This window comes from Dendrobates tinctorius, unplaced genomic scaffold, assembly GCF_039654945.1.
Source record: "Dendrobates tinctorius isolate UK_male_01 unplaced genomic scaffold, ASM3965494v1 ptg000013l, whole genome shotgun sequence".
NCBI classification, from domain to species: domain Eukaryota; kingdom Metazoa; phylum Chordata; class Amphibia; order Anura; family Dendrobatidae; genus Dendrobates; species Dendrobates tinctorius.
This window is the reverse complement of record NW_027361681.1, coordinates 9,394,832-9,420,412: the sequence shown is the minus strand read 5'-3', so window position 1 is coordinate 9,420,412 and position 25,581 is coordinate 9,394,832. Positions and strand designations below refer to the sequence as shown.

At 48.2% G+C, this 25,581-nt stretch overlaps 1 protein-coding gene across 2 annotated transcripts; it reads right to left on the bottom strand.

The window, feature by feature from the left end:
- Nucleotides 1-838: 838 nt before the first annotated feature.
- Nucleotides 839-24,824, bottom strand: SLC2A8 (solute carrier family 2 member 8). Of its 2 annotated transcripts, XM_073558676.1 has the most exons (10): nucleotides 24,521-24,820; nucleotides 15,713-15,875; nucleotides 15,430-15,636; nucleotides 15,125-15,224; nucleotides 14,847-15,058; nucleotides 2,812-2,961; nucleotides 2,636-2,744; nucleotides 2,185-2,349; nucleotides 1,668-1,813; nucleotides 839-1,598 (listed from the first exon to the last, which is right to left on the bottom strand). In XM_073558676.1, the coding sequence occupies exons 1-10, from the start codon at nucleotides 24,592-24,594 to the stop codon at nucleotides 1,425-1,427; spliced, it is 1,500 nt and encodes a 499-aa protein (XP_073414777.1). In that variant the 5' UTR covers nucleotides 24,595-24,820; the 3' UTR covers nucleotides 839-1,424. The 2 variants fall into 2 exon arrangements, with proteins under 2 accessions (XP_073414777.1, XP_073414786.1); XM_073558685.1 differs by lacking the exon at nucleotides 1,668-1,813 and having other exon boundaries at nucleotides 24,521-24,824.
- Between the last annotated feature and the right edge of the window lie 757 nt (nucleotides 24,825-25,581).

Here is a 25,581-nt window from a genome sequence, read left to right as displayed (position 1 = left end):
ACTGATCGCGCTCAAATGTCTTGGGCCTTTATTTCCTCGGCGTCCCACTGGCACCGACTAGCGACACATGGACGCAGGCGGAAGTCATCATCATCGCTGCCGTGTGACAGGCAAGAACGACCGCCCACGGGCTGCTGCATCGCTGGTGAGATCTGCCTTTTTGGCAGCTCACTAGCGACCATTTAGCGATGCACCAGCGATCCTGACCGGGTCGTATCGTTGTCGGGATCACTGGTGCATCGCTAAATGTAAAGGGACCCTTAAACTCATGTTCCCCCCTGGAGGGGTTTTCAGTTTGGTTCATTTTTGACTTTTGGTGCTAAAAAAAAAAAAATTGTAAAAATTGCTAAAGAAAAAAAACTTTAGATTTTTCACAAAAGTCATGAACTACGTTCACCATTTTAAAGAAAAATCATCAGTGAACACAAGACAAAAGTGAGTACAGTAAGTCACACAAAGATGAATTGGGCCCGTGTACCAGAAGTGTGTCCGAGGACACAGATGCACAAGCTGCCTAATAAGTGGTGTAACGAGGCCAGATGCTTGTCCAGCACCAATTGGGGGAGGACCACCAGAATGGACTGATCAGATTAGAAAAAGGATGACATCTGCCCGAGGGTCGGGTCTACCATTGCAGTTCTCACAAACCCCAGACAGGCGTAGTGCTGAGTTTTCTAATCCCTCGTACCTTTACAAACAGGTGGGTGCTGATTCAGCAGCAGCTTGCGATATTCATCCAGCCATACCTCCATCACTCAGATCTCCCCCATCGCTGTGAGCCCACCTGCAAGGATGCAAACCCCTCTGTCCACCATACACATACAATACTCTGCGAGTATTACAGGTTCTGGTCATTTATATTTCCCGGTACTGAGAATCCAAGACATTAGCATCAGGTCTCATCCTCAATAAGGTCACATATAGTCAGACTGGCTCCTGATGGTAGGGTCACGTGACCAGTGCCTGACAATTACCAGTCCAACACACACACCTCCCCACCCAAACTGATAACGTTACCCTTATTAACCCTGATGATGATGGGAAACTGCCAATGCTTTGATGAGTGATGTAACTAATAACCATTGTTTCCATAGGAAGGATGCTGATGATTATGTAAATGTGCCAACTGAACCTGATAACCATTTTTCTGCAAAGGTTGATGTGTCCACAGGTACAGGAGTGCTCAGCCCCGTCGCTCTGTGGAGTGAGATGGCTGAAGACTGCTATGTGCACCCCTCGCCCACACAGGTATAAACAACACTACATAATAAAACCCCTGGTGGGAGGATCCAGACCTTCCATTAAAGCAACAAATGATAGCAGTGCAACAGCTTGGCCAGAGTGTCCCTTTAAGTCAGTAACATTGCCTCCTGAAGGTCTCCAGCTCGACAATCCGTTACTTCCAGTTACCACTGGGTGTCATCTTATTGGATGGAGCCAGAATCTAATCTTTGTCTCTCTAAACTTTGCTGGAAATGAGATTCGATTTGCTCCAGAGTCTTCCCTTTTGTCTCAGGTACAAAGATGATGGTGAAGAGGACATTGAGTCCACAGAAAGTAGCAAACAGCCAGAAGGTCCCATCCGGGCCAAGAAGATCCTGCCAGACACAAAGTAACATGTCAGCCACTGCCCTGCCCTCATGAGTAATGTCCCGCCCAAAACTTACCAGCAGATTATGAAAAACCTTCGTAACCAGGAACGCGCAGCCCCAATTGGTGACAACACACACCCCACTGGCCACGCCACGGGCATGAAGAGGGAAGATCTCAGACATGAGTAGCCAGGGAATGGGGCCCCAGCCCACAGCAAATCCTGTGGGAAGGAGAATGGTCACTGGTAAGAGGCAGCATCGTCTCTGTGCACTGCTAAAGACAGTGTGCCACCTCCATTGACCACCAATGCCAGCATCACCTCTGCCCACTGCTGATGACCAACGTCTCCATCAACTGCCGCTGACCATGTGCCATCTCTTCCCACCGGCAATGATCATTGTCCATACCAAAGCTGCCTCCACCCACTACCGGTTACCATATGCAGTCTCCACCATACCACTTATCCCCGCCCACCACCCCAATGGTGGGAGGTTTCCCTATTGTATGATCTGTCAGGGGTAACTGTAAGGGGTAAGGGGCTTACTGAAGAATATGCCACCACTTACAGAGCCCCTCGTCTCTGAAGCTTACCAGTGATGAACAGACCCATGCTGAGCAAAGCCAACCAGGCTAGTGGGTCTGCAGGACCATCAGTCATGTCTGCCGAGCTCATCAGGTCTGACGAGTTGTTCCTGTGTGCCACACTGATTCTAAAATACACCCCTAACAAGGAAGTGCTAACCGCCATGATGGTGCCTGAAGAGACAGAAGAGCATGTGTGAGTGGATGGGGAGGTGATCACCGAGGGGCAATCATCATCAAGACGAGACTCCCAAACAATGAGGGAACAAGATGCACATCTATGGTTTCCTTCCTATTTATGCACTGCTGATCCCTCCTGCCCATATTAAGATCACGTACAGGCGCCAAGGATCAGAGACAAGCAGAGCCCGCACAATGAGGACCATGGCATAGGACTTCCACAATCTGTGACTACAGCACATGGTGCGATGCCCCCATGGTCAGATACCACAGACCGTACCAGAGAGAAGCAGCAGCACTTTCCGCCCAGTCCGGTCCACAATGAGCGCAGCCATCGCAGTAAATGCCACCTGCACCAGCCCAACAACCACAGAGGCCAGACTGCTGTTCTGTAAAATATGGTGGACAGAATGAACATGAGGCAGACCACACATCGCCAGCACCACTGCCACTTACCTGAAAATTGGCTTCTTCAAATATCATATCTGCATAGAACATGACAGCATTGATACCGGTGGCCTGCTGAAAGAACATGAGCAAGATGCCCAAGATCAATGGCTTGTAAATAGATGGCGCCCGGAGATTTGCCAGCGACAGGCGGTGGTCCTGAGAAGGAGAAAAATCAGTGCAATCAGCACATCCCATTCTATACAACGGAGCCAACAGTATATAGCCCCCCTAATGTACCGCGACCCCCACAACATACAGTCCCCACTAATGTACAGCACTCCAATAATGTCCAACACCTGCACAATATAAAGCCCACCCAATGACAGCGCCCCTGGTATAATACACTCAAACCCCCACAATATAAAAGCCCACATAATGTACAGCACCACAATATACAACACCCCCACTATATACAGCACCCCCACACCTCCCAAGTATACAGCCCCCCATTATCCAACACACTGTCACCATCACCCAACAATATGCAACTTCTTATAAAGTTCCAGCACTGATATAACCTCCAGATATTACATAATATGTGACTGATATCAGCCCCTCTTATAACGCTCCAGTACTGATACAGCAGGTGAAATAGAAAATTGGTGACGTGTTCAATACTTAAGTAAATATAATTGTAAATGTGCTACTGAAATGAAATTCTCACCAGATGTCAGTAACAACCCATCCAATCCACACAGGCAAGGAAATCAAACCACAGACATCTATAAATCAAGTTGTGTGTAATAACAGAAATGTACACCATGTACGACTAGGACGTATAGTATCTCCATAACTCCTTATGGAATTAGGTTTCTAGAAGGTTCTATATCATGACTGTATATTGCAAGCAAGCCTTTGTGCTGCTCTGAGCATGCTGCCTCAAGGTATGAGATCTGTAACAGCCTTTTGAGGCTTTACCGCCCCCCCTGCTGAGCTAGGAGTTCTCATACAGCTGCATGCTGAAGGAGGTTTTATAATCCCATGCCAAATAGGATACAAATGATTGACATTATCTCTCCCATATTTTTCACAATGGGTAAAAGCCAGTGAGCTGTCTCAAGACCTTCAAAACCTTATTGTTGCAAAACATACTAATGCCATTGGTAACAGAACAATTTCTAAACCATTGAAGGTTCCAGTGAGCAATGTTGGGGGCCATAATCTGGAAGTGGAAAGATTATCATTTCACCATAAACTGACCATGACCAGGTGCTCCCCGGCAAGATTTCAGACAGAGGAGTGAAAAGAACTATCAGAGTTTTCTAAGAGCCAATGACCACCTGGGGACAGCTACAGAAAGACCTGGAATTAGTAGGTACAATTGTTTCACAGAAAACAATAAGTAATGCAGTCAACCTCCATGGCCTGTATGCACGCTCACCACGCAAGACTCCATTGCTGAACAAAAAGCATGTTCAAGCGGGTATAAAGTTTGCTAAACATTTAGGCAAGCCTGTGAAATACTGGGAGAATATAGTCTGGTCAGATAAGACCAAAATTGAACTCTTTGGATGCCATAATACACACCATGTTTGTAGGCCAAAAGGCACTGCATATTACCCCAAAGACAGCATACCAGCAGTGAAGATTGGAGGCGAGAACATCATGATGTGGGGCTGTTTTTCAGCATACGGCACTGGCAAACTTCATATGACTGAAGGAAGGATGAATGGTCAAATATACCGAGACATTCTTGATAAAAATCTGCTGCCATCTACCAGGATGATGAAGATAATCTCTATCCTTTCGAATCAATAGCTGTGAAAAAGCCCTTATAGAGGAAAAAGATCTTACCATTAAACCTGCGGATAAAGGAGAGCCATAGTGGTGATGGATCATATAGAGATTAGCTCGAGAAAATCAATAGACAGCTCCAGGACAGACAAGTTTAGAAAACTATCACATGATCCCACTGAACAGGTCACTAATAAAATTAGACAGACCATGGACCATTACTTGGAAAAGAAAGAAAATTGACCAGAAAACCTACAACTTTCTCATTAAAGATAATCCCATTATCCCTGTGATGACATTCTCCCTAAAATTGACACGGGACTACACAAAACCACCAGGCAGACCCATATAGTCCTCCACCGACTGTCCTCTCTCCACTTACGATTCTTTTAGAAAGAATTCTGAAGCCTTTAATCAACGACACGCGTTCCTTTCTGCTTGGAACGATTTTTAATGTCATATACACGCAATTGGCCCACTACCCAATTCCAGTCTCCTTGTCACCTTCAACGTAAACCGCTCGTATAACTATAAAATATATTCTAAAAGGAATCCGAGCAATAAACGACCTTCTTGACCAAACTTTCCGAGAGACACCAAGGACTTGTACCTAGATCTTCTCGAATTAGTTCTTACAGAATTTTTTTTCCTATTTCAAGACATGTTATTTTTACAAACACAAGGCACAATCACGGGGTCCAATGTGGCCCCTCCATATGCTAACCACTACATGTCCTCCTACAAGATACGGTTTGTCTACACAAACCAGCTTTTTGTTTCCCATGCCATTATTTGGAAACGCTATATAGATTATTTATTTTACATCTGGGACAGACCATCTAACACAACTCAGGATCCACAAAAAGTTAGTTTCTGCGACACCATGATTCTCAAGGACACTTATCGCCTTTCAGCCGCCCTTTACACAAAAGAGACAGATTGCAATACCGTCTTTCACTTTTCTAGTTGCCACCCTTTCATTCATCCCCTTCTCCCAGTTTCGTTGTGTAGAGAAGATAGTCTTCAATTCAAATCCACCAGATTGGACGAGATGCAAAACTAATTCCTACAATTTGGATACCCATCACATCTACTCATTAAGGCTGGGACCACAATACAAAGGCAGCATAATACTAACAGTGCAGCCAACAGTTTGCCTTTAGCGCAAACTTAGCACCCTAAACCCCATACTCAGAGATATTATATTATATATAATTTTTTTTTTTTTTTTTGCCTAGCGCCATTAGATCAATGTATGATTTCTGGAAGTGCTGTCTATTCTCTTTCAGCATATTGCATGATCTGTCTTTTTTTTTTTCCTTTGGATGTGCACTCCTCCCATTTGGCACAGGTGATTTTAATTAGCAGGAGACTGCAAAAAAGGGGCCTAGCCCATTTTTGCTCTCAGAGGAGCTTGAGGAAGGAGTGTTTCAACGCTCCTTTCATTTGGAGTTGGTGCTGTGTGGCGGCCATTGTTGCTGTGATTTTGTGCTGGTGGGGTGGCACGGTCTGGAGTCAGGGGGACTCAGTTTTGCAGCATGGGCGCTGAGACACACCAGGCAGTTTGCCCTGCCGGTGCATGGCTCCGCTCCATTAGGGTGATAGGGACTCCTTTCATTTGATGTTGATGCTGTGTGGCGGCCATTGTTGCTGTGGTTTTGTGCTGGTGGGGCGGCGCGTTCTGGAGACACCGGACCATCTGCCTTGCCAGTGCATTGCCGCTGTGGTGGTGGTCAGCGCACGGCTCCGCTCAGTTATGGCGATAGGGATCCACTAAGAGGTTCGCCATGAAGTGGCAATGGGCTTCATACAGTGTGATCAGAATATTAAACTAAGAACCTCATGTTCAGTTACATATATTTTTGCTTAGCAGCATTAGATCATTGTATGAGAGGTGCTGTCTGTTGTGAGTTCATTTTTCCCCTTCACCATTGGAGGTCTGATGAACTCCCTCCTCTGGTGAAGGAAGGTAGTGAGGCTGATTACCAAACACCTGGGCAGCTAGATGATGACTGGGTGGCTGGAATTGAGGACTGGATATAAGGCTGCCAACGCCCTTCTTCCTGGCTGGTGATTTTCCTGCTGGATTCTTGGAGACCAGTCTGATTCCTGCTTCTCAAAGCTAAGTTTTTCTGCTCTGCTTTGTACTCTTCAGTTTTGTTTTGCCTTGTTTTTTGGGAGTTCTGCCATCCCCGGCCGGGGGTGAGCTGAATTCCATTTTTGTCTCTGATCTGTTGCTCTGTCTTCAGAATATACCTGAGTGCTGATATAGTCTTTTGAAGCCTAGCGACTTCAGGGCCTGTTTTTCCTATCAGTCGGTTGGCTCATTTTGATAGGGTTTTTGCGGATGGCAGACAGCAACTTTCCTTTCCTTTCCTGTTCTATGTAGTTAGCTTGGGCCCCATCATTTGCTCAACCTATCTTTCTGTGTTAGTGTTTTCATCTTGCTTCACCGTCATTATATGTTGGGGGCTGCCTATTGCTTTGGGGTCTGCTCTGGGGCAGTTTAGTTTTTCCCCCTTTCTGTCTTTAGGCTATGTAGCTCTCCGGCTGTGATCGAGGGGTCTAGGGCACCGTAGGAACCCCCCACGGCTACTGCTAGTTGTTGTGGATAGGTCCAGGGGTCTGCAATCCGACAGCTGCCAACCTCTCTGGTTTTTCTGGACTTAGCTGGTATTTTGTTTTTTCCTCCTTCGGTGACTCATCATAACAGAATCACCAGCCATACCGCATATCCTAGGGTACTCAATAGCAGGAGAGAATTGTTAAAAAAAAAAAAAAGTGTCAAAATTTTTTTTTGTTTTTGTGCATATTTTTTCCTCTATATCTCTGAGGCCGTAGGGGGAATTTTTCTCTCAATGGAGATGAAGCAATTGTCTGATTGTGTGGAGCAGCTCGCTGCTGAAGTGCGGGGAATTTCCGCCTAATTTGCTCATTCACATGCTGCTGAACCAAAGATTCCCACTCCTGATGTGTTTTTTGGGGATCGGTCTAAATTCTTGAATTTCAAGAATAATTGTAAATTATTTTTTGCCTTGAAGCCTAACTCGTCGGGGAACTCCGCACAGCAGGTTAAAATTGTCATCTCTTTGCTGCGCGGCGATCCCCAGGATTGGGCGTTTTCTTTGAAACCTGATGATCCTAGTCTGAATAATGTGAACACATTTTTTCAAGCCTTGGGGTTGTTGTATGATGAACCTAATGCTATTGATCAGGCTGAAAAGACCCTGTTGGCATTAAGCCACGGTCGGGATTCGGCAGAGTTGTAATGTCAAAAATTCCGAAAGTGGGCGGTCCTTACTACCTGGAATGATGGTGCCTTGGCAGCCCTCTTTCGGAAGGGTGTGTCAGAAACTGTAAAAGATACTATGGTGGGATTTCCTGTTCCCTCTGGTCTTGACGATTCTATGTCATTAGCCATTCAGGTGCATCGGCGTTTACGTGAACGCAAAACTACACAAGAGATGTTGCCACCTGTTGAACAAATGTCTGAACCTATGCAATGTGATAGAGTTTTGTCTATTGCGCAACGTCAGGAGTTCAGAAGGCGTAATAAGCTGTGTTTTTTTTGTGGAGATGCCTCGCATATTATTTCTGTCTGCCCTAAACGAGAGAAACGTTGTGCATACACGTTTTCTGTGGGTGGTGTTCAACCTAAGTTTCTTCTGGCAATTACTCTGATCTGTTCCCTGTCCACATTTTCCGCCAAGGCTTTTGTGGATTCAGGAGCAGCTCTGAACCTGATGGACTTGGATTTTGCTAAACGTTGTGGATTTCCTATGACACCTCTGCGGACGCCTATCCCTTTGAGGGGTATTGATGCTACTCCTTTGGCGAAGAATAAACCTCAGTTTTGGACCCAGGTGGTAATGCGGGTCGCTCCAGACCATCAAGAAAATTGCAGATTTTTGGTGTTGCATAATTTGCATGATACCATTGTTCTGGGGTTTCCCTGGTTGCAAATTCATAATCCAGTTTTGGACTGGAAATCTGTGTCTGTGGTGAGTTGGGGTTGTCGGTGTGCCCTTAGTGAGGCTCCATTTTTTTCCACCTCTCCTCAGTCGCATGATGTTCCTGACTATTTGGCGGACTTTTATGATGTATTTAGTGAGAATGAGTCTGCGTCTTTGCCTCCTCATAGGAGTTATGACTGTGCAATTGAACTGAGCCCGGGGTGTAAATTTCCCAAGGATCGGCCCTTCAATTTATCTGTACCCAAGCACGAGGCTATGCGATCCTATATTAAGGAGGCGTTGGAGAAGGGTCATATTAGACCATCCTCTTCACCATTAGGTGCTGGGTTTTTTTTCGTGGCCAAAAAGGATGGTTCATTAAGGCCTTGTATTGACTATTGTGCCCTCAACAAAATTACTGTTAAATATTAGTATCCGTTACCCCTGATTTCTGATCTATTCTCCAGAGTTAAAGGTGCTTGCTGGTTTACCAAGCTTGACCTCAGGGGGGCGTATAATCTTATTCGCATTAAGCAAGGGGATGAATGGAAGACGGCGTTTAATACTCCGGAGGGACATTTTGAGTACCTGGTGATGCCTTTTGGGCTCACTAATGCCCCTTCTGTCTTCCAGTGCTTCATGAACGATATATTCCGAGACTTTGTGGATACATTTTTGATTATCTATCTGGATGATATTTTGATCTTCTCCAAGAATTGGGACTCTCATGTGGAACATGTTCGGACTGTGTTCCGGATTTTGAGGGAGAATTCCCTGTATGTCAAGGGATCAAAATGCCTTTTTGGGGTACAGAGGACTTCATTTTTGGGATTTATTTTGTCTCTGTCAACTATTGAAATGGACCCGGCCAAGGTACAGGCCATTTATGATTGGGTTCAGCCCACTTCTTTGAAGGCCCTCCAGAAGTTTTTGGGTTTTGCTAATTTTTATCGGAAATTTATAGCTAATTTTTCTGGTATTGCCAAGCCATTGACGGATTTGACTAGGAAGGGTGCTGATGTGCTGAATTGGTCTCCGGAGGTTGTTTCTTCCTTTCAGGAGCTGAAGCGAAGATTCACTTCTGCTCCGGTTTTGCGGCAACCTGATGTCTTACTCCCGTTTCAGGTGGAGGTGGACGCTTCTGAGATTGGTGCAGGAGAGGTGTTGTCCCAAAAAGATCCTGTGACATCTAAAATGAATCCTTGTGCTTTCTTTTCCCGAAAGTTCTCCCCATCCGAACGTAACTATGATGTGGGGAATCGGGAACTGTTGGCCATGAAATGGGCATTTGAGGAGTGGAGACATTGGTTGGAGGGAGCCAAACACCAAGTCGTGGTCCTTACTGACCACAAGAATTTGATTCACCTGGAGTCGGCCAAGCGCTTGAATCCTAGACAGGCTAGGTGGGCCTTGTTTTTCACACGTTTTGATTTTGTGGTCTCTTTTCTTCCGGGCACTAAGAATGTCAAGGCAGACGCCCTCTCTAGAAGTTTCCTTGCTGATTCTCCTGTTGTGACTAAGCCTGCTACCATCTTAGGCGAGGGGGTAGTTCTGCCATCTCGCCCGATTTGAGACGTGCTCTGGAAGAGTTTCAGGAGGACAAACCTGAGCGTTGTCCCAGTGGAAAGTTGTATGTTCCTGACCAGTGGAGGAAGAGAGTGATGTCTGAAGTTCATTGCTCTGCATTGGCTAGTCATCCAGGTATTTTATCTGGTGAGTCGGTCTTTTTGGTGGCCCGCCTTGTCTCATGATGTCAGGAATTTTGTGCAGTCCTGTGGGACTTGCTCCCGGTCTAAACCTTGTTCTCGCTCTAGTGGCTTGTTGCTGCCTTTGCTGGTGCCCAGGAGGCCATGGACCCATATTTCAATGGATTTTATCTCTGATATGCCTGTCTCTCAGAGAATGACTGTTATTTGGGTGATTTGTGATAGATTCTCTAAGATGGTTCATCTTGTACCACTCCCTAAGTTCCCATCTTCCTCTGAGTTGGTGCCCTTGTTTTTGCAACAGGTGGTTCGCTTGCACGGGATTCCTGAGAACATTGTATCTGACAGAGGAGTTCAGTTTGTGTCTAGATTTTGGAGGACTTTCTGTTCCAAGCTGGGAAATCAGTTGTCCTTCTCCTCTGCATTTCACCCTCAGACCAATGGGCAGACGGAGAGAACAAACCAGACTTTGGAGTCGTATTTGAGATGTTTTATTTCTGCCGATCAGGATGATTGGGTTTCATTTTTGCCCTTGGCCGAATTTGCTTTAAATAATAGAGCTAGTTCTGCCACTTTGATGTCACTTTTTTTTTGTAACTTTGGTTTTCACCCTCGATTTTCTTCAGGGCAGGTGGAGCCTTCTGCCTGCCCAGGGGTTGACACTGTGGTGGAGAGAATGCACCAGATCTGGGACCAAGTAGTGGATAAGTTGTCTCTCTCCCAGGAAAAGGCCCAGCGGTTTTCCAACCGGCGTAGGACCGTTGGTCCCCAGTTTAAGGTGGGTGATATGGTTTGGTTGTCATCAAAAAATATCGCTATGAAGGTGGCTTCTCCTAAGTTTAAGCCTAGATTTATTGGACCTTACAAGATTTTGGAGATTATTAATCCGGTCTCTTTTCGGTTGGCTCTTCCTGTCACATTTCAAATTCATAATGTGTTTCATAAGTCCTTGTTGAAGAGGTTTGTTGAACCAGTAGTTCCTGTGGTGGCACCTCCTGACCCTATATTGGTTGAAGGTAACATGGAATATGAGGTAGAGAAGATACTGGATTCCCGTCTGGCTAGACGAAGACTCCAGCATTTGGTTAAGTGGAAGGGTTATGGTCAGGAGGATAATTCCTGGATCTCTGCCTCTGATATTCATGCTGAAAGATTGGTGCGTGCCTTTCATCTGGCTCACCCGGATCGCCCTGGTGGCATGGATGAGGGTTCGAGGACCCCTCCTCAAGGGGGAGGTACTGTTGCGAGTTCATTTTCCCCTTCACCATTGAGGTCTGATGAACTCCCTCCTCTGGTGAAGGAAGGTAGTGAGGCTGATTACCAAACACCTGGGCAGCTAGATGATGACTGGGTGGCTGGAATTGAGGACTGGATATAAGGCTGCCAACGCCCTTCTTCCTGGCTGGTGATTTTCCTGCTGGATTCTTGGAGACCAGTCTGATTCCTGCTTCTCAAAGCTAAGTTTTTCTGCTCTGCTTTGTACTCTTCAGTTTTGTTTTGCCTTGTTTTTTGGGAGTTCTGCCATCCCCGGCCGGGGGTGAGCTGAATTCCATTTTTGTCTCTGATCTGTTGATCTTTTGCTCTGTCTTCAGAATATACCTGAGTGCTGATATAGTCTTTTGAAGCCTAGCGACTTCAGGGCCTGTTTTTCCTATCAGTCGGTTGGCTCATTTTGATAGGGTTTTTGCGGATGGCAGACAGCAACTTTCCTTTCCTTTCCTGTTCTATGTAGTTAGCTTGGGCCCCATCATTTGCTCAACCTATCTTTCTATCTGTGTTAGTGTTTTCATCTTGCTTCACCGTCATTATATGTTGGGGGCTGCCTATTGCTTTGGGGTCTGCTCTGGGGCAGTTTAGTTTTTCCCCTTTCTGTCTTTAGGCTATTTAGTTCTCCGGCTGTGATCGAGGGGTCTAGGGCACCGTAGGAACCCCCCACGGCTACTGCTAGTTGTTGTGGATAGGTTCAGGGGTCTGCAATCCGATAGCTGCCAACCTCTCTGGTTTTTCTGGACTTAGCTGGTATTTTGTTTTTTACTCCTTCGGTGACTCATCATAACAGCTGTCCATTCTCTTTTTCAGCATAGCGCAGCCAAGAGTTTGCCTTTAGCGCACACTTACCACCCTAGCATATATCGCATTCATAGGTCCATACGTCAACATTGGTCCATTTTGAGAAAAAGTTTCCCCTCAGCGAAAAAATTTCATAATCCCTTCCTTCCCGGTTTCAGGTGAGCTACAAATCTGCGAGACAAGGTTTTTAGGGACGGCAAGGGCTCGAGTCATAAGTTTCCTTGCCAAACATTTCTCAATACTCGAAAGAAGGGCACTTTCCCTTGCCTACACTGTATAAAGTTCAACAACATTCTGAAAGGCAGTAAGATTTTCCATCCACACATGGAAAAAGTTTCATATAAGAGGTTTTTTCACTTGTGACTCTACCCAAGTCGTATATATGCAATGAAATACACTCGTGGCCTTATATATGTAGTCGAGACAACCCAACCAATTTGCAACAGATTCTTACTGTACCTTTGCCGTTGACCTTTCACAACCATAACCACACTATAGTTCAGGTTTCAGGTGCTGGAACAAGTCCCCATTCTCCGGAGAGGTTAAGACCAGGTAAAACAAATTAAAATGAGGGAGGCTTTCTGAATCAATACCCTTCAGACTCTTGAACCAAAGGGTCTCAATAGGGAGTACAATACTTCCAAGTTTTCTATGATGCTTTTGTTTGTCGTGTTGCCATCACTTGGCCTCATGTCCTGATTCATCTAAGGTATCAAATCTGTTTACTCACTTTTTTTTATCAATGTCTTTATGGGTTTTTGTTTCACGTTTTCATTTTTCTCTACCTTTATGTAAAGCAATTCGACACAATGGTCGTGCCTACGTATCTCAGTGAGGACTATTCTCAATATCGTTATGAATTGCTGACATTCTATGACACCTGATTGTTTTTTGTTTTTGTTCTCATCATCCACAGAATCGACAGGACACCCTGCCACGGGAGCACAAACCCTAGTATTGGTACTACTGCATCCACCCTACAACTTCCCACACACCGTTGTCTTTCTCACTCTATTCCCTTCATGGCAGGGTCATCCCTTGCTTTATCTATGCAGCTCCTCTCCGTTTCACCACTGGTTGATCTGCATGCATCCTACATACAGTCTGCTGTGTCTGATTCTTTAGTTTCTCCGTGTTTATATCACCCACATCGTCCTTTATTCCACCCATCGTCCACACACCCGCTTCTATGATGCAGCATGCATCACTCTAGCCTCCCAGATGACGCGTACATTACGTGATATTCAGGTAAATTCTGGGCACGCCCATACCGGAGGTTTCCATTCTTCCCAGTGACACAAAACGCATTGCTTGACTCCTCCTCAAAAACGCTCTCATCACATGACAGACAACTGCCAGCGCTAGGAGTCTCCAGACTGCTCGCCCAGTATGGACATTATTCTATTACAATTGGCCAGCGGTAAGATCCAACACATTCCTCCACAACCCTCCATGCCCACCCCTCTTCCCCATAGCAACCCCCACAGGAAGGACCCGCTCCTTCGAAGACAAAAGGACGTGCAATATTGGTGTGCTGGGTGCTTTCTGACAGTGGCTTTTGGCCACCATAACCTAGCACACACATGCCTAGACCTTTGACCACTTACAGTCCAGCGAGTACGCTTTTCCTCCCTTACTGCAGCATTAAGGTTCTGTTATTCTAGAACACATTATTGACATTCCTCCTCCCTCTTCCCTCTAGTCTACACATCAGCCCCAATGAGTATCGACTACTCATCCTCCACTACAACAATACAGCCCAGTTTCTCATTTCCAGTAACCCATTCAACAGCACCCAACCAGGTTCTGTATGCGCCATTACTTCCTTTTAGCCCTTTTCTCCCAATGTCACTCACCTCCTACTCTTTCCTGTCTTCCTTTTCTGTCCTCCTCTTTCCTCTCCCCCCCTCTTTTCCCTAGCTGTCATTTCCTCTCTCTCCTTCCCCTAATTCCAGATCTTAATTCATGACTGGCATCTCGTAGCTCTGACTGTTGTATTTGCCTTGCAGTGCATTACCTTCACAGATCAATGCTTCGCCTTACCCATACATGCTGTTGTCCTCCAACTTTTAGCTTTATTTTTCACATTTTACTGTCATTTCTTTTTCTTCATTTTTCAGATTGTATGATTACTGACTGTTATACAACTGCCTTGTACAGCATTTATCTGATGAAGGTCCATGCGGGCTGAAACGTTGTATCTACTAGCTGCTGATCTACGGACTTATTCATTGTAAATAAAATCACCTTATTTTGCAACATATCCTTATGAGTGCTGAGGCTTACTACGACTATTACTTTATGGACATCTTTGGTTTGCCCATATGGATTGGATGAGTTGTTACCGACATCTGGTGAGAATTTTATGGCAATAGCACCTTTAGTGCACATTTACTCTGAAAATTGTTGATGTGTTCAATACGTTTCTCTCCCGCTTTATACCCTCCAAACATTACTTTATATGTTAATGATATCAGCCTCTGATATAAAGCTCCAGCACGGTTATCAGTGTGTGAAGATGCTGTATATTACAGCTATGATGGCTGGACCCCTCATACATGTCCCCTCCTCCGCTCACCTGCAGGCCTCCGCTGACCACTATTTGTTGATACTCCCACTCGTGGTCCACATTGGGTCCTCTCAGGAAGCAGAGAGCGGCCATGGCCTCTGCCCTTTTCTCCTGGTTGATGAGATATCGGGGGGTCTCGGGCATGAAACATACAACCAACAGCATGAAGACGGGGGGGATGGAACAGACCACCGCCAGCCAGCGCCAGCTCACCATCATTCCTGCACAGGGACAAACCAGTCATTAGCCACAACAAAGCTATACACCCCTCCCTCACTCAACATTACCTGCAATATACGCTCCCACAATCCCAGTGACCACCATCAGCTGGACGCAGGACCCTAATGCTCCTCGGACCCTGGAATGGGATGTCTCTGAGATATACACCTACAAGTTCACATAGAAAGTGAGACACAGACAGCAGTGGACCCCCATACGAGCAGAGCAGACCACTAGCGATACAGCGGGAGTGTTGCACAGCACAGGGGGTGATGGGTTGGGAGACCACCGCACTGGTGCGAAGTGTGCAGTGATCAGAGAGGGGGGGTCATGAGTACAAAGAATCTGTGCACAAAAGAGGCAGGGGTCTCACCGGGACCACTAGGGAGGTAACGCCACTGGCCAATCCGGACAGCACTCGGCCACCCAGAAGCATCCACACGTTCTGTGCCGATATGATCAGGGTGAAGCCCAGGACAAATGGAAGAGCACATAGCATGAGGCTGAGCTTCCTGCCTATGCTGTCCACCATCCATCCACCAAGGATCCCGCCAGCTGCTGCTCCAATGGTCACTATAGACTGGAGAAAGAGAAACATCAGAGGGAGGAGGTGCCCACTTCCCGCATCTTTCCGCCGCAATGGGGAGGAGACTCACCCCAAACCATGAAGCTGCCTCTTTATCCAGTATCAGTCGCGAGTCCTCCGCATTCTTCAAATCTGAGATGGCTGGAGAGCTGAACCCCAAGACGAAGCCAAAGCTCAGGGGCCCCAACACTGCGCCAAACGTGGCCAAATATAGATTCCTGTCCTGGACACGACTGCATGGAGGGAAGAATGCTGGGTCATGTGACATCTGACAACGCAGACAGACCCAGACTACCAGGCCCAATGGCCCTAAAAAGTGCCGGATTTCCAGATATTCTCCATTATATGGTGCTTTAAAAGTCTTCTTGGCAAATGAATAAAATAACCATCTTTATTTTTATATAGCGCTAGCATATTCCGCAGCGCTTTACAGTTTGCACACATTATCATCACTGTCCCCAATGGGGCTCACAATCTAAATTCCCTATCAGTATGTCTTTGGAATGTGGGAGGAAACCGGAGTACCCGGAGGAAACCCACGCAAACACGGGGAGAACATACAAACTCCTTGCAGATGTTGTCCTTGGTGGGATTCGAACCCAGGACTCCAGCGCTGCAGTGCTATCCACTGAGCCAACGTGCGGCCCCTGAACTTCTGATTTTTTCACATTTAAAACCAAAAACTTAAAATGTATTTTATATGTTGGAACAATACAATGTAGCAAGTATACATGAAGTGTAAAGGAAATAAGTGATTTTCTAATTATTTTAAAAATACAAATCTGAATATTGTGACATGCATTTGTATTCAGCCCGAGTCAATATTTTGTAGGACCACCTTTTGCTGTAATTACTGCTGCAAGTCTTTTGGGGTCTGTCTCTACCAGCTTTGCACATCTGGAGGTGACATTTTGCCTATTTTTCTTTGCGCACTCACTCACGGTCAGTGAGATTGGATGGAAACATCTGAACAGCAACTTCCGTGTATTGTCAGATTCTCAATGGGATTTCGGTCTGGACTGTGACAACCATTCACACACATGAATATGCTTTTATCTAAACCATCCAGTGTAGCTCTGGCAGGATGTTTAGGGTTGTTATCCTGCTGGAAGTTGAACCTACACCCCAGTCTCAAATCTTTTGCAGTGTCTAACAGATTTTAGTCTAGGATTACCCCTGTACTTGACTCCATCGATCTTCCCATAAACTCTATCCAGCTTCCCTGCACCTGCTGAAGAAAAGCCTCCCCACAACGTGACGCTACTGCCACCACCTAGTAACTAACAAATTAAAGCTGCACTCTGAAATGCTAAAATATGTAAACATTGACTATATGGAATTGGAACTGCATTACTGATGTAGACAACATGTTAAAAATTAAGATAGTTATAGCACAAACTGGCCAACTCATCAGCGCCCAGCAGCCAGTGACAAGGCTTACCCCTTTGTTGGGACCCCAACACGAATGCCTAAAAGTCTACATTGCTAGCTGTATCCTCCACAAGGCATGTGGGGAAGGTGCTCTGGTCAGATGAGATTAAAGTTGACCTTTTTGGGCTAAATGCAAAACATTACAAGGGGCAGAAAAGTAACAGCACATCACAGTGAAAACGCCATCCTCACCATCATACATGGTGGTGGCAGCATCATGCTGTGAGGAGGCTTTTCTTCACCAGGTCAGAATTTATGGAAAGACGGATGGAGCTAAATACAGGGCAATTCTGGAAGAAAACCTGTTAGAGGCTAAAAAAGACTTGATACTGGGGCGTAGGTTCACCTTCCAGGAAGACGACCCTAAGCATCCTGCGAGAATTACAATGGATGGTTTAGAGCAAAGCATATTCATGTGTGTGAATGGCCCCGTCACAGTCCAGACCGAAATCCCATTGAGAATGTGACATCAGCGGTCGTGCCCGCCGATGCCCCTTCAGCGGCGGCGTCCCCTCACCTGCGCGCCTCCGTCTACCCGCTCTCTTCCTCTGGCGGTGGGCGTTGCTGAGGGGCACGGCTGGGGGATGTACTTCCTGGCGCTAAGGTACATCAGGCGTCCTCCCTATGAGGAGGGCGCCTGGTGATTGTGTGGAACCTCCGCACTGATCCGGCCGCATTCTCCTTTCTAGTGTTGCTTCTGTCTCTGTTTTGCCGCTGTAGCGGTCCTCCCTGTCTGACCCTGGTCTCCCTGTCCGCTTTCCCCGTACTGTCTCTCTGCCTACCTTCTGGTTGTCGCTTCCCCTGGTCCTCCTTCTGCCTTCCTGGCTCTCGTCAGTATATATGTATATATTACCCCTGGGTTTCCTCACTTGCTAGTCCTGTGAGCCATCCCTATTGGTACCGGCTGTCGCGCTTCTGACCTCTGTGGTCTTGCCCCTAACGATCCCTGTACAGGGGTCGGTCATCACCTGGTGCGCTCGGCAAAGGGGCTCCAGATCCGCGACCCAGAGGGTCCACTCTCGGACGTAGTCTATTCCTGAGCATCACAGTATCACCAGGCCATGGACCCCGCCAGTGCCGCAGCCGCTACGCAGAAGGAACTGCTTTTCTTGTGGGAAAATCAGACCCGGATTATGTCCTTCATGAAATCCATGGACACCCGGCTCTCCGCGCTGCAGACCTCTGACCCAGGGCAGGCTCCTCTCTTAGCCAGTCTCCAGCAGCGCGATGCTCAGTCCCATATCCTGGGATACATGGCGTTCGTGGACGATCGACTGCTTGCTCTGCAGTCCGCTGCGGCCGCCTCAACCCTTCCTCGGGACGCAGTTTCCTCCCCGCCTCCCCGTCTGGGAAAGCCTCCCAGGTATAGCTGGGATCCTAAGTTATGTTGGGGTTTTCTAAATCAGTGCAGATTGCACTTTGAGCTTGCACCCCAGCAGTACCCCACTGAACGTGCCAAGGTGGCATTTATAGTGTCCCATCTCGAGGGCGAGGCCCTGGCCTGGGTGAACCCTTTGTGGGAGAGGGATGACCCTGTAGTTTCCAGTATCCAGAATTTTCTGGAGGTATTCCGCAAAGTGTTTGACGCACCTGGTCGTTTGACATCCACTACTGAGGCTCTTTTTGCCCTACTGTAAGGGATCCCTGGCGGAGGTTAATACGCCATCCGCTTTCGGACACTGTCTTCGGAGCTGGGGTGGAATAATGAGGCTCTTGTGGGTGCCTTCTGGAGAGGCCTCTCAAGTAAAATCAAGGACGAGCTTGCCGGGCGTGACACTCCCACCACCCTGAAAGATCTCATCTGTCTGGCCACTCGTATAGATCTGCGTTTTTTGGAATGCCCCCGAGAGTCGGCTAGAGAGAAAAGGCCCTTTAGGTTGTATCAAGCTCCTATTCCACGTTCTTCCGCACCTCCTATTAGCTCCGCTCCCGAGCCCATGCAGATAGATCGTATCAGTCTGTCCAAGCAGCGGCGCAGGGAGGAGATGACGGATGGACTGTCTGTACTGCGGTGGAGCCAACCACTTCGTGCGCACCTGTCCTGGGAAACGCCTCCACCTAGGTCAGGTAAGAGAGGACCTCCTAGGTGATCATAATTCCTCTCTACCACTTACCCTTTCAGCTCTGATTATTACAGGTCGGGGGCGTAGATCTGTGGAGGCGTATGTGGACTCGGGCGCAGCTGGTAATTTCATTCGCCAAGAAGAGGTCGACAAACTCCAGATTCCGGTGGTCATCCTAAGTAACCCACGTGCTATCACCTCCGTCGATGGCAAACCTCTACCCGAGCTCATCACCACGGTTACCGCCGAAGTTGACCTTCAAATTGGTGCACTCCATCTCATGAGAATAGCCTTCTACGTCCTGCCTCAATTGTCCCATGTTGTTCTCCTAGGGTTATACTGGCTCAGGCTGCATGAGCCAGTTGTCGACTGGCGCTCCGGAGAGATCTTGCGTTGGGGGTCACTCCTGTTATGAACGCTGTCTGCGGGCCCTTGTTCGTCCTCGTTCTCTGCCTAGGCCAGTCGATCTCCCGGGCCTTCCCGCACATGCTGATGTTTTCAGCAAGAAGGAAGCGGATTCTCTGCCACCGCATGGGTCCTATGACTGCCCTATCGACCTGATTCCCGGAGCTACCCCTCCTAGAGGGAGAAAGTATCCTCTCTCCCCAGCAGAGACGACCACGGCTATGACGGCATACAGGAAATCCTGGCCAAGGGGTTTATTCGGAAATCCTCATCCCCTGCGGGTGCGGGTTTTTTCTTTGTCTGGAAAAAAGACGGATCACTGTGACCATGCATAGATTACCGGGGCCTGAACAACATCACCGTTAAGAATCAGTATCCGCTCCCGCCGATTCCAGAACTCGTCGACCGGTTGAGGGGAGCCCGGATCTTCACGAAATTGGATCTGCGGGGAGCCTACAATGTGATCCGGATCAGCGCAGGGGATGAATGGAAGACGGCCTTCAATACCCGTGATGGGCATTATGAATATTTAGTCACGCCATTTGGTCTCTGCAACGCTCCGGCTGTGTTTCAGGAATTCGTTAACGAGGTGTTCCGGGATCTACTCTACTCCTGCGTGGTGGTGTACTTAGATGATATTCTCATCTTCTCACCCGATCTGTCCTCTCATCGGAGAAGCATACGCATGGTCCTGCATCGTCTTCGAGAGAATCAACTCTATGCCAAAATTGAAAAATGCCTCTGAGCAAACGTCGTTACCCTTCTTGGGATATATCGTCACAGATTCTGGTCTGAAGATGGATCCAGAGAAACTCTCTGCGGTACTCAAGTGGCCTCGTCCCGTTGGTGTAAAAGCCATCCAGCGTTTCCTCGGATTCGCTAACAATTACCGACAATTTGTGCCTCATTTTTCTACAGTTACCAAACCCATCGCGGTCCTGACCCGTAAAAGGAACTAAGTCAAACAGCTGGTCGCCCGAGGCTGAAGACGCCTTCCTTGCTCCGAAACGCTCTTTTGCATCTGTACCGATCTTACATCGTCCGGTAGCCAGCAGGCCCTTCGTCCGAGAGGTGGATGCCTCCTCCACCGGAGCTGGGGCGGTTCTGTCCCAGCAGGCCTCATCTGGACGTTTGGTGCCCTGCGGGATTTTTTCTAAAACCTTTTCGCCTGCGGAGTGCAATTACTCCATTGGTGACCGGTAATTGCTGGCCATTAAGATGGCCTTGGCGGAGTGGCGATATTTGCTCGAAGGGGCAGTACACCCCTTCACTATCTTCACGGACCACAAGAATTTGGCTTACCAACAGTCCGCCCAAAGACTCAATTCCCGGCAAGCCAGATGGGCTCTGTACTTTTCTCGTTTTGATTTTAAACTTAATTTCCGACCTGGCAATAAGAACATCAAAGCGGATGCACTTTCCAAGTCTTTGCAGTGGCCAGAGAGGGATGAAGATCCATCGTATATTATCGAGCCTGCTAAAGTTATCACCGTGGCTCCTGTGAGTTTCTCTACTCCTCCGCCAGGCAAAACCTTCGTTCCTCAAGACAAGCGTTCAGAGGTGCTGCGCTGGGGGCATTCCTCCAAGGTTGCTGGCCACGTTGGAACTAAGAAGACCCACTTACTGCTTTCCCGTTATTACTGGTGGCCTGCCCTTCACCAGGATGTGATGGACTATGTAGCCTCGTGCACGACCTGTGCTCAGAACAAGGTTTCTAGGACTCTGCCCTCCAGTCTCCTTCACCCGTTACCGGTTCCAGAAGCTCCTTGGCAGCAAATTGCTATGGATTTCGTGACTGATCTGCCCTGCTAAGCTGATGTACTACCATCTTAGTTGTAGCAGATCGCTTCTCCAAAATGGCCCATTTCATTCCCTTACCCGGACTGCCGTCAGCCCCGAGGTTGGCCGAGATCTTCATCCACCAGATCTTCAGGCTGCTTGGTCTTCCTCAGCGGATCGTGTCGGATCGGGGGGCCCAGTTTACCTCTCGATTCTGGAGGGCACTATGTCGGCTTATGGGCACATCTCTCGACTTTTCCTCTGCATATCATCCTCACACCAACGGGCAAGTGGAGCGGATTAATCAGGTGTTGATTACCTTCTTACGTCACTTTTCCAACGCCCATCAGAACAATTGGGTCTCTCTCCCACCTTGGGCTGAATTTGCGCATAATAATCATCCCAGCGAATCAACCGCCAAATCACCATTTCTTGTGGTAACAGGTCAGAATCCTGGTAATCCGCTGCTCTTTTCCACATCGCCAGGAGTTCCCGCAGCGGATACTCTCGCCAAGGGATTTTCGCAAATCTGGAGGGAGACCAGGGAGGCGCTCGAGAATGCCAGCGCCTGAATTAAGAAACATGCGGACAAGAGACGGAAGGATGTTCCTCGGTACCATCCGGGAGACAAAGTCTGGCTTTCAACCAAACATATCCACCTGAAAGTCCCTTCTTACAAGTTATGTCCCCGATACATCGGGCCTTTTGAAGTGATTAGACGCGTTAATGAAGTGACATTTTGGCCATGAAAAAAGTCAGGGGAAAAACTCTTTCTTATTGATTGGAGGGGTTTTGGTCCTGATGAGAGGTCCTGGGAGCCTCGAGAGAATGTCATTGCCCCTCTTATCCTGAAAAAATTTCTGGCCAATCTCAGAAGGGGAGGACGTAAGGAGGGGGGTACTGTGACATCAGCGGTCGTGCTCGCCAATGCCCCTTCAGCGTCGGCCCCGCCGCAGCGTCCCCTCACCTGCGTGCCTCCGTCCGCGCGCGCGCCCGCCCTGTCTTCCGCCCTGCTGCGGTCACACGCGCCGGCCTTAGGTCGCGGGCGCGCGTCCACCCCCTCTCTTCCTCTGACGGTGGGCGTCGCTGAGGGGCAGGGCTGGGGGGGGGGGATGTACTTCCTGGCGCTAAGGTACATCAGGCGTCCTCCCTATGAGGAGGGCGCCTGGTGATTGTGTGGAACCTACGCACTGTTCTGGCCGCATTCTCCTGTCTAGTGTTGCTTCTGTCTCTGTTTCGCCGCTGTAGCGGTCCTCCCTGTCTGACCCTGGTCTCCCTGTCCGCTTTCCCCGTACTGTCTCTCTGCCTACCTTCTGGCTGTCGCTTCCCCTGGTCCTCCTTCTGCCTTCCTGGTTCCCGTCAGTATATATGTACATTACCCCTGGGTTTCCTCACTTGCTAGTCCTGTGAGCCGTCCCTCTTGGTACCGGCTGTCGCTCTTCGGACCTCTGTGGTCTTGCCCCTAACGATCCCTGTACAGGGGTCGGTCATCACCTGGTGCGCTCGGCCCAGGGGGCCCACTCTCGGACGTAGTCTATTCCTGAGCGTCACAGAGAATTTGTGACAAGACACGGAAATTGCTGTTCGCAGACGTCTCCATCCAATCTCACTGACCGTGAGTGAGTGTGCAAAGAAGAATGGGAAAAAATGTCACCTCCAGATGTGCAGAGCTGGTAGAAACAGACACCAAAGGACTTGCAGCAGTAATTGCAGTGAAAGATGGTCCTACAAAGACTCAGGGGAGTTAAATATAATATAATAAGTTGTAAAATTGTGATTTGCATTTATATAATAACTAGAAAACTTTGTGTCATTTCCTTACACTTCACAAATACTTGTTACTTTGTGTTATCACATAAAATACATTGTTTGTGGGTGTAATGAGAAAAAAAAAATGTGGAAAAAAGTGCCACGAAGTATGAGGACTTTTCCAAGGCTCTGTAACCAATTCTGGGAAGAGGACCTGAAACATTAGGAGCCTGCGGTTATCCCGAGATGTTGGAGCTGCCGGGTCACCTATGATGGCAGGGGGAGCAGCGTATCCCTGTACAGACGCAGGGGGTGCAACTAAACACTAGTGTACATAGCAGGAGGGAAAAGACATTATTTCCACAGAAAAGAGGAGGTGAAGCGTAACCTCAGATTAAAGGAGATATCCGCTACTCAGAAAACCCTTTCTCAGTCCACGTTTCCCACAGTAAAATAATAACAGCTTTTCTCACTGCTGACATGATTGAGATCAGCAGGAAGCGAGGGCTGTGGCTGCTCTGTCACTTCCTTCAGATCTCATGTCTGAAGCGGAAGAGAGGGAAGCCAGCGCTGATTGTCATGTGATCCTGCAGCCAATGTCACAAGACCTCCGGGTGAGCCAGTTCCAAATCCGCTGGAACCACACTAGAGACAGGTGTAGCACTTAATTTTACTGGGGTGAAACCTAAGGATTGAGAAGGGGTTGTCCGAGTAGTGGGCAACCTCTTTAACACTATTCATATAGAAATATATGAGATCCACCACTAGGGGGAGCTCTCTGTATACAGAGATATGTGATAACAGTCTGTCTGCAGCCATCACTAGGGGGAGCTCCCTGTATACAGAGATACATGATAAGAGTCTGTCTGCAGCCACCACTAGGGGGAGCTCCCTGTATACAGAGATACATGATAAGAGTCTGTCTGCAGCCACCACTAGGGGGAGCTTCCTGTATACAGAGTTCCATAATAAGGTCCTGTCTACAGCCACCATTAGGGGGAGCTTCCTGTATACAGAGTTCCAGAATAAGGTCCTGTCTACAGCCACCATTAGGGGGAGCTTCCTGTATACAGAGTTCCAGAATAAGGTCCTGTCTACAGCCACCACTAAGGGGAGCTCCCTGTATACAGGAGATACATAAGAGTCTGTCTGCAGTCTCCACTAGTGGGAGCTCCCTGTATGCAGAGATACATAATAAGAGTCTGTCTGCAGTCACAACTAGGGGGAGCTTCCTGTATACACATACATAATAAGGTCCTGCCTGCAGCCTCCACTAGGGGGAGCTCTTCTACTGGTAGCCCAGACATGTGCCCCCTGACCTCACACCTGTATAGTAGATCGCCCACTCAGCATAGTGTACACGGCTGATCAGGACGCTGTGACGTCAGGCGTCATTATACATTACTGGCACAAGCACACACGTAACATACACATGTGACGTCAGCACTCACCGCAGATACTGGCTCTGCTGCAAATCCGAAGACCCATGAGCATCAAGAAGAGGCCGGAAATCCTCATCATCCATCACCCTAGAAAGATGGGCCGGCCTATGTGGCGAGCACAGCGCCGGAGAGATTAAGTCTGGGTACAGCACGGAGACTCCGCTCACTCAGTCCCGGACAGGTCCCGGTCTCCCGGAGAGGATACAAGTCAGTAGCCACATGAGAGTCACTATCAGCTGACATATCACGTGGTGAAGGACTCCGCCTACCAGTGACTGCGCAAACTCGGCTTCAGAAGGGCACTTGCCTTCCTGAAGTCCCTCCGTGGCTCCAAACAACCAATCATATCATTACTGATGAGCCACGCCCATTATATTGTTAGCAATGAATGACTGACTAGAGGGGAGGAGCGTTAGACAGCCAATGGCCGCACACATGGCCTGTGATCAAAGGGATGAGGCTATGCTGCGGTGCGGCGGAGGAGTACTGTGCACTCAATCAGTCCACTCCACACTAAGTCTAGGGGCGACCAAGATGGAACATTGGATCAGTGGCTGACTGCAGAGGGAGGACTGCTCCTCATCATTACTGCATCCCGGTGTGCTCTGTGCTGTACAGGCTGATCACTGACTGCAGAGGGAGGACTGCTCCTCATCATCACTGCATCCCGGTGTGCTCTGTACTGTACAGGCTGATCACTGACTGCAGAGGGAGGACTGCTCCTCATCATTACTGCATCCTAGTGTGCTCTGTACTGTACAGGCTGATCACTGACTGCAGAGGGAGGACTGATCCTCATCATTACTGCATCCCGGTGTGCTCTGTACTGTACAGGCTGATCACTGACTGCAGAGGGAGGACTGCTCCTCACCACTACTGCATCCCGGTGTGCTCTGTACTGTACAGGCTGATCACTGACTGCAGAGGGAGGACTGCTCCTCATCATTACTGCATCCCGGTGTGCTCTGTACTGTACAGGCTGATCACTGACTGCAGAGGGAGGACTGCTCCTCACCACTACTGCATCCCGGTGAGCTCTGTACTGTACAGGCTGATCACTGACTGCAGAG